General features: G+C 38.8%; 1 protein-coding gene across 5 annotated transcripts in view; it reads left to right on the forward strand.

Annotated features, from left to right (window-relative positions):
- FAM49A (family with sequence similarity 49, member A) overlaps positions 1–9,822 on the forward strand; it is a 68,298-nt gene that overhangs the window by 23,784 nt on the left and 34,692 nt on the right. For all 5 annotated transcript variants that reach the window (XM_008593484.1, XM_008593487.1, XM_008593486.1 and 2 more), the window contains exon 2: positions 7,207–7,286. In XM_008593484.1, the coding sequence (XP_008591706.1) occupies positions 7,217–7,286 (70 nt within the window). In that variant the 5' untranslated portion in view covers positions 7,207–7,216. The remainder of the gene's footprint in view (positions 1–7,206; positions 7,287–9,822) is intronic.

Here is a 9,822-nt window from a genome sequence, read left to right on the forward strand (position 1 = left end):
GTGGGATCCGAACCCTCGGGCGGGAGCGCCGAGACACTTCCCAAGCGGCACACTTATCCAGTGCGCCACCGGGCCGGCCCTAAGAGTTTTTTTGTAGAGGCTTTAGGCTGTTCGATAAACAGAGACCATTCTCCCAAACTCATTCTATGAAGTAAACATCACCCTGATACCAAAACCAGACAAAGATACAACAAAAAAAGAAAAGTACAGGCCAATATCCTTGATGGATATAGATGCAAAAATCCTCAGTAAATTACTAGCCAACAGAATACAGCAACACATATGCAAAATTATACACCATGATCAAGTGGGATTAATCCCAGGGATGCAAGGTTGGTTCAACATATGGAAATCAACAAATGTGATACACCACACCAACAAAATCAAACACAAGGACCATATGATCATCTCTATAGATGCTGGAAAACCATTTGACAAAATTCAACATTTGTTCATGATAAAAGATTCTCTACAAGTTAGGTATAGATGGAAAGTATCTCAACATAATTAAAGCCATATATGATAATCCCACTGCCAATATAATCTTGAATGAGGAAAAGCTGAAGCATTTGCCTTAAGATCAGGAACTAGACAAGGATGCCCACTCTCACCACTCCTATTCAACATAGTGTTGGAAGTACTAGCCAGAGCAATCAGAGAAGAGAAGGAAATAAAGGGTATGCAGATTGGAAAAGATGAAGTCAAACTGTCCCTGTTTGCAGATGACATGACCCTTCATGTACTAGAATGAGGCAGAAGCCATCTGAGAGGTGGAGCCCCCCACGCAGTGAGTGATCTGCATTCCCAAGGCCAGCACTGGGGTCTCTGGGGCTACTTGCTCTGCAGGGTGTCTCTTTCCCTTTGAAATTAGGCAGAACTGGCCTAGGTGGGCTGAGCCTGTCAGTGCTCTCAGGCAAGGGCAGACTTATCACACAGTTACCTCCTATACATGCTCTTGATGTCCCAAGTGGACGGGGACAGGTTCACGAAAGCCCTCCCAGTGGTGGGCTGGTCCACAGCTGAGCCCCAGGCGATTGCTTCCATATTCACCAGCATTCAAAATCTGGGGGCACATTGACTTTCATTCCCTAAAAAAGAATCTAATTTTGTCCCCAGTTCTTGGAGACTTTATGCTGCTGTAATATTGCTGTTTATAGGAAAACTGGCTATGATGAAGTAATAGTCTATTTTAGAAAACTGAACTCAGATATTCAAAGGACTATTTTAAACTTGCACTTAATTGTTCAATTCCATAATGGTCTCCTGGTTTTGTTTTCTTTTCTTTTGTTTTGAGAGTTCCCATGGATTGCCTTACAGCTGGTCTCTAGCAGCTTGTGCCCCACAGAGAATACCAAGCCCTTTTGAGAGACACCGTGGTATTAATGATCGATGAGGATATTCAAGGCATTGTCCCACTTAAGTGTCATTACTTGTAGTGTTAAAACATTTTGAAAACACATTTTAGCCATTAACTCATTTTTATTGTCAGATGAAAGTGCTTAATAGACTCACTCCACTTCAGATTTCTTCCTTCGTCTTGGAATGAAATCATCTGTTGGATTCTTGGCAACACACTCTGCCACAGAACAGAAAACCTCAGGACTTCACTGCAAATATGGCAGATGGAGAGGGCCTTTTGCAGCCCAGCCCAGCTATCTACAATTGCTAACCTGCTATAGCAAATTCAGACTCCTGGAATTTATGAGTTGAGCTACTTCATTCCATTGGTGCAGTTTTTTTGTTTTTGTTTTTGTTTTCCTCAGAAAAGCAGCTGCTCATATCATTTAAGAAATGAGTCTTTACTTTAATTGAGAAGTATATTTTATAGCCACCTCATTTGTATCTGACATATTATAGGCCAATGGTTAATTGGAAGCTGGCAGTTTGTTTTGCTTATAATTCGAAACAGCCAGGCAGTATAAATGTTGTGTAAGGGGCTCTGCAGTTACCAGGAGAAAGTGTCTCTGAGCTGTCTGAATACTAGCCGTGTTGGAGCTGGGGCACTGTCTGGATGCCAGCCGATGATTCCTGGAAGGAGCCAAGGGTGTGGCTGGCTTTACAGGGCAGAGAGGGAGTTGGCCAGCCTCTGACGTCACTGACAGCTACTTCTGTCCTGGCCGCTCATCGTGGTGTCTCCCGACTTATTGATAAGCTTGAAAAGTAGCTTGTCTTAATCGCCCTCCTAACATCACATCCAGTCCCCAGAAACATCCTTAAAGCCAAAACTGGACTGCTTTCCTCTATTCTACCAGGGAAATCTTGGGGCCCCATTGTAGTTAGGAGGTCAGAATTATAGTGACACTGAGTGATCAGGTAGCAGCTGCAGCTGAAGGCACTGGCCTGAGAGGAGAGACAAGGTGGCACCTGTAACTCTGCTCCCAACACCATGCCAATCACTGAGTATGCGGGTGAGTAGTTTCTGGACTTCCAGATATCATGAACCAATAAAATTTCAAAATAAACTTTACAAATTTAGGACACAACTATCTCCATTATTGTATAAGTTAAATAAAAACAGTAACATAGAAACGTTTGAATAGCTTCAGATTTCTTAATGGCTCATGATATAGACTTTATTTTTCTCATTTTGCCTTGGAGGGACTGATGCTTGGAAACCACTGGACAGAACAGTCTTAGGGATTTATTTCCTTCCCAGTGCTTACTACACGCCATGCCCTGTCCTAAGAGCTAGGGATACACTCAAGTGTGAAAACAACCCTGCCCAAGAAGACCTTACATCAGAGAGATACAGGAGAAAGCTGAGAGGTGCTGTCACATGGTATGCACAGGTGTTAGGTGAGCACAGAGAGTGGGTTTTGTTTGGTGAGAATGGAGTGGAACAGTAGGGAGGGCTTGGGGGTCCTTCCCAGGGTCTTGATTTCCATGCTCATACTTAGAAGGGAATGGGGGGGAGACAGTGCTTAGAGTTCAGATAGAATTGGATTCCAGATCCTGTTCTATCACTTGTGAGCTTCAGCAAGTTTTTAAATCTCTCTGGAACAGTAGGGAGGGCTTGGGGGTCCTTCCCAGGGTCTTGATTTCCATGCTCATACTTAGAAAGGAATGCGGGGGAGACAGTGCTTAGAGGTCAAATAGAATTGGATTCCAGATCCTGTTCTATCACTTGTGAGCTTCAGCAAGTTTTTAAATCTCTAGGACTATTTCTTCATTGCCAAAAATTGGGATAATAACATGTCCTGCCTCATACGATTGTTGTGAAATTTAAAATATGGTAATATGTGAAATGTTCTCATTGCTCTAGCTTGTTAAAAATGTTAAGCAGAAGCAGCTGTGTGTGCAAAGGTCCTGGGGCAGTAAAGATCAGGGCTCCTTTAGGACAGAGCAAGGTGTGGGTAGAGTGGAGGGCGTGTGGGCAGGTGGAGGGAGAGAAGGGGCAGAGGAGGCAAGCAGAGTCCAGAGTCAGGCTTTCTGTGCCAGGTGCATGCATTTAGATGCATTTTATCCTGCGAGAACTGGAGAGCCACGGAAGCATATTAAGCCAGGAAGTAACATGATCAGATATGTATTTGGAAAGATGGTTCTGTCAGCAATATGGAAGTGAGTGGGAGGGAGACAAGAGTGGGGGCAGGAAGATCGGTTTGTAGGCTATTTTCAGGGTACAGACAAGCTCTGCTGAGGGTCTGAGTTAGGGTAACAAAGGTTAGGAGAGAGGGAAATGTGTGAAATTGTTCTTAACTACCAGTGGGGATGTCCTTGATAGGGAGCAGTGAGCATCCTGAGTTCAGCGTGCCCTAGCGAGACCCTACTAACAGGGAGCAGAAAGCCTCTAGTGATAACAATGTGCTGTGCCTTACAAGATGGATTTGATGTCCCATTGACTTTTTTGTGTGCATGGTCAGAGTATGAGATTGAGAGGCACAACGTCTCTATTCTAGTTCCTTCTTCGGGCCTAATGTGCTATTGGTCTTTGGGCAAGTCTTTTTCTTATAAAATAAGAGCTTAAGAAAGTGATCCCAGTTCTAGTGTGGAGTATATTCTGATGAAATTAGGGGATGCAGTGAGATCACAAATCGGGAAGTCGAGGACCCATCTGGAAGAGCTTGGGAAGGACACTGGGTCACTGAGTTCTTATCTGTGAAATGGTTCCAATAATTCCCATTTTACATGCTCATAGTGAGGATAAATGCAGCCAGACACATCTTTAACAAAGATGTGTGTTATATAAATATATGTCATTGTTACAGTCACGATCAGTCAGTGGTGTATGTGTTGTGTTGCCAAAACTATTGGATCAACAAAGATTTCTTAATCCCCCAAATACTGAGTTATAGATAGAGTTATAGATCCGAGTCTTTACTTTCTTAAAGCTTTCAGAGCAGGGATGCTGAATATTGTAAATTCTGAAGGTACTGTCTCATTCAAAATGCTAACAAAATCTGTCCCTTCTTATAGAAGAAGCCTTGAGTATTATCATCTTAAACCTTAACAATTAGAAAATAAACCCTAGTAGGACTGCTGTTTTATTTGCAAGTTGAGTATTCCTTATTTGAAGCACTTGGGACCACAAGTGCTTTGGGTTTCAGAATTTTTTGTTTGTTTGTTTGTTTTTAGAATATTTGCAGATATTTAAGCAATTGAGTTTTCCTGATCCAAAAATCCAAAATCCTAAATGTTCCATTGAGCATTTTCTTTGAGAGTCCTGTCAGCTCAAAAAGTTTTAGATCTGGGAGCATTTCAGATTTTGGATTTTTGGATTAGGGATGCTCAGCCTGTATTTATTTTCTCACCTTCTGTTCTTTATTGATAAAAGTTGGTATTGGCTTAGGAATTCTCCTTTCATGTCACAGCTGTTTGCTTCTTCTTTTTTCTTTTTTTATTGAAGCATAATTAATTGTACATACCTGTACCCCCCAGGACACTGGATCACTGAGTTCTTATCTGTGAAACGGGTCCAATGATACCTTCCCTACCTTTGACACATGCTGTACCCCACAGATATGTACAATCAATGATCTTTCAATTTTTTTTTAAAAGAAGCAAATAGGCAGGAAAGAAATTAAGTTTTTTAAAGAAGCAGAAGTGATGATGAGATTTTTAAAAAAGAAAAGAGAAACCTTCTAGGTGCTTGTTATCTAATTATGAAAATTGAGCTTTGAAATTTTGGCATACACAGACAAAGGTCATCATTTACCTTCGCCTTGGTCCTGAGACCTTTGTTATGTCTTATTTATGAAAAACAAGTGAATTTCCCCATAAACTATGGTCACATTTTTTAAAAATAAGCCCTGGTTGATCTTATTTGGTTTTACACTTTGTGAATGCAGCTAATGCTATCAATTAATTTTTTTCTTTCAAGCAAAAATACTGCTCCAAATCGGGTGTGTGTGTGTATTAATTCACTTCTCTTTTTTGAAATTGGATATGTTACCAGAGAACTATTTCTTTAAGAGAGTCCTTATTTTCCCCTGAGTAGCCTTAGACACAACCATTTGATTAAAAATTGCAGTTTTCAATGATTAGTAAATGAGCATTTACTAATAGTGACCTTGCTATTCGTATTTTCAAAAGCATTTGTTTATGCTTGGGAACTTTGCATTGAAAATGAGTATTAATCTATATAGAGTTATCTGAAGACTCCAATCTCTGATTATCACAATTTATATAAATATTGTTCTTTTGAAAATTTACTTTTCTTTCATAATGATTTATATTTTTTCAATCAGCTTCTATACTTAATTTTAGTCAAAAATTTTTAATCTCTAAAAAAATATATCTTGCTGCTAGTCATATCTTGAATATGAGATAGGAAATGTATCTCAAATACAGTGCCTCACATGTAGAAAAATTCCTTTCACCTATTAATACCTTTTAAGCATGTACCTGATTATAGCTTTTGTGAAAGAGATATGCATAAGGGATCATGGAATTGGAGAGATCAAACCAGAAAGATAAAGAAAAATACAAATTCTAGAGATATTACATGTATCTATCTGATTCTATGAATATCTTAACCCATAAGATGAGTTGAAACGTCAAATGATTATAGCTAATATTTGCAAAACATTTTACATTATACATGATGCTTTCACACTCATTTCATTTAGTCCTTGCAAGAGTTCCATGGAGGAGATGCTGTTATAATTACTGTTGTGCAGATGAGGAACCCAAAACCCACAGCTGCAATGACTTGCTCTAGAATAACAGGGCAGTTTGATGGTGCCTTATATTTGTGAGGCTCTTTCAGACACTCTTCTCTATGGTCTTATTCATCTACAACTTTACACTATACGTATTTTGAAAACATCAGTTGGCCAAATGGTTATTTTGGCCTACTCTGTGCTTCAGATTTTTAAGACTGTGTCTTCATCTTTATAAATAAGTCCCTGCATGAGAAAACAGGCCCAGTCAATAGCCAAAGCCATCATGCCAAGGACCCAGTGACCCAGATGCCCACATACTTTCACCTTGGTAGAGAAGGGGCAGTGTCCTGGAAAATCAGACATTGAGGAAGACTGCTGCTTCCAAGAAAGAAAGGCCCTCAAGAGTGGTCATGATGAAAGGAGGACCACCTTCCAATGCTATTCTCCAAAGCAGAAAACATTCCATGTAAGGGCGTCCTAGAGTCTGTTTTCAGAGCCCCTTTGTGAGTACTTCTTGAATACTTATCCAATAAGTGCTCCTATGCATGTTAAGAGGAGTATCTGGAACTGTAAATCTGTGTTTTCTAAACTTCTCCTCTTGAACTTTAAGAAACTTACCTTCCTGGACAGATGTTTTAATAATGCCATCTTTGTTGTGCTTGTTCATTAACATGGTATATTTCATATCAATAGAAAGAAAGCAAGACATAGGGAAGAGGGAAGCCCTTTGTAGAGGACACCTAAACTCTGCCTCCTGTAACTAAAATACCTGATTCTTTCCACACAGTATTCTTCGGTTAATTGTTTTGCTAAATGAATGAGATACAGGTTGCAAGTGTATTCTCCAGAGAGAGCTTATGACACTTTTATCACTGTTATACTTTGGATGGTTTAAGCCAGATGTCCCTAAGTTTTAGAGACCAGCACCTCAGAGATGTTTATCTGCTACGAATTCAAAAACGAGCTGCTAAGTTATTGCTCATCTCCTGGGATGGAAATGTCTTCTGTGTGGTCTTAAGAGGTGGCTATGGAGGGTCCAGCAGCATTCATGCAGGTCTAGTTTTTATGTTGCTAACAGTATTGGGTTTTGTGTTGCCTTTCCTAGGTTTGCTGGGATGGGAAATCTGCTCAAAGTCCTTACCAGAGAAATTGAAAACTATCCACATTTTTTCCTGGATTTTGAAAGTAAGTTCCAAAAATTATAACATAATAATAGAAAAATTTTACTTTTCTTTATAGCTTGTTTATAAAGAAATTACAACATAAATTTTTATATGATACTTAAACCAAATCCAAATGTCACTATGCATTTGCTTCCGGGATCATTTCTAAGATCATTTTCCTTCTTTTTTTCTGTTTTTTTAGAAACTCAATGGAAAAATCTTTTTAATGTGTTCATGGTTTTCTTTGATTTTAGAAGTGATCCGCTTTTGCAGGCCTAGCATCAATCATCATCATGTATATTTTCTAATTTTTTTTATGAATTACTATGTCACATTCTAGAGAAAAATAGTAAGCATAATAATTTACACAGGTGAATATTTATAAAATAAATATCAGTAGACATGAAAGAAGAAAGTGGCTCATGCCAGAAATAAGGCCTGCAAATTTTTTAGTCGCCTCCATCTGTCCTTTATGTGTTATTGGATTGTATAAAACTATTTCAGAATTTTGAGATATATTCCTTTTACACCCAAAATTGTTTCTTTTATCAAAAAGTTTAAAATTTTTCTCAAGTAAAATGGCTTAAGAATCATGACAATAAATACAGAGATTCTTTCTTATTATACTTATTTTATCGATTGAATGTATTTATAAGAAAGTGTCCCATTCAGGTCTAATTAGTTAAGTACATGTTTCTACCTTCACTCTTACATTCTTTTCCTTTATAATTACAGTTCCACAATAGCAAACACTATTAGATGTCTTTCTCCTCCACATGTTTCTACCTTCACTCTTACGTTCTTTTCCTTTATAATTACAGTTCCACAATAGCAAACACTATTAGATGTCTTTCTCCTCCAGTATTTACCATTAAAGTGTTGTGCACTTCAATCTGATTTAAATTTTAATTTTCAAGCATTTTATCTACATTATTAGACTATTCATAGACTATTATTTTAATATAGATAAAAATAATTTTAATAATTTTAAATGATTTTATAGATAAAATTGTTTTAATTTTAAAAATTAAAGCTTCTAAGAAAGATTTGCTAAGTAAATGCTAGAAGATCCTTCCAAGGTGCAATAAACCAAAAGGTGAAAGCTTCCTAGATGTATCTTTTCAGTGTCTTTGGTGTATTTAAAATAGCTACTTGAAAATGAAGGGTCCCCAAAGCTCATATTTTCTGAAAAAAAAAAATTTAATCTAGATATATTCAATGTCAGATGACTCACTTATGATTGTTTGGCATGGCTTGGCTTGGCTTGGTTTGGTGAGGGCAGCCATTAAGAGCTCAAGAACCAGATTGGTGCAATACTTCCAAAGGAATGGGTTTGTTTTTACTGGCTTAACTTTTGCTACATATAACTTTTTTACCGATATCACTTTTGATATATATATATATATATCAAAAGACCCCCACTTGTCTATTTAGCTGCTCTTGGATTCTTGGCTTTCTGTGTTCCCACAAAGTCATGTTGAGTTCTTTGTCAAGTCTAATCTCAAAGGTTTTAAAGTCATAAAAACAAATTCCGCAGGGATTTAAGGCAGTGATTTTCACTTGTTGTTCTCTGTAGCCTGAGATTTCGGAGGCTATGCCCCAGGAATCCTGTTTCCTGCCATTGTACCAGGCAGGGGGAGGGGGTCAACAGAGACCTCTGTTTTTCTCTCTCAACTACCAGAGTACACGGGTCTGCTCAGTCTTCTACTTTGGACATTTTCTCGGAAAAAAAATAGGTCATTATAGCTAAATAGAGCATTTAGAAATTTTGAATTTTGATGATGATGTTTATGATACAAAACCTCCAATTGTGGAAAGTATCTTTTCTTCAAGAGGAGGAAGTACGGACTGGATTCCCATGGCTGGTGGCTTTTTGCTAGGACTAGAGCTATGGTATTTAAGGAAATTATAAAACTATAAATTTATAAAAATATATAAAATCCTGGTTATTTTCCCATTAATCCCAAGGAGAAGATTAACTCTAAGACTCTGAGAAGATAGATAACTGTACTGATGTCATGCAGGGACACCGTAGGGGCCTGAGATGGGAACACAGATGGCTTTGGCTGTCCTCACCCTGCTTGGCTTCCCCTAAAGGCTCATCCCAAGCAGCTGGCTAGAAGTGCCATGTCATCATTCTACCCCTGACTGAGGAGGGGCATCTTAGTCATCTCCAAACTAAGACATCTCATGGAAAAGAATTAGTTTTTGGTTTTTGATCCTGAGAATACTATTTCCTAAAGATGGTTTTTGAGAAAAAATGATGATGGGCTGGAGGGGTGGGGAAGGTGGGCTCCAGTGAGGATTTTTCTTTGAGTCTGTATATTTCAGCTCAGTCCCATAAGCATAGGTCGAGTATGGTTATGCCCATGCATGGAAGTCAAGCAACATCAGGCACACGTGGCTAAGCGAGCACCGTCACTGCCAGTGAAGTCTCAGGCCAGAGTGGAGGGCAATGTAGGCACACAGTCCAAGACAGAATAAAGTAGGGGATATAAGAGAGGCACAGTGTGGCATGGGAGTAAAGAGGGGATACGAGCATATTTCTAGTTTCTGGA

Source organism: Galeopterus variegatus, unplaced genomic scaffold (assembly GCF_000696425.1).
Source record: "Galeopterus variegatus unplaced genomic scaffold, G_variegatus-3.0.2 Scaffold9229, whole genome shotgun sequence".
Classification (NCBI taxonomy): Eukaryota; Metazoa; Chordata; class Mammalia; order Dermoptera; family Cynocephalidae; genus Galeopterus; species Galeopterus variegatus.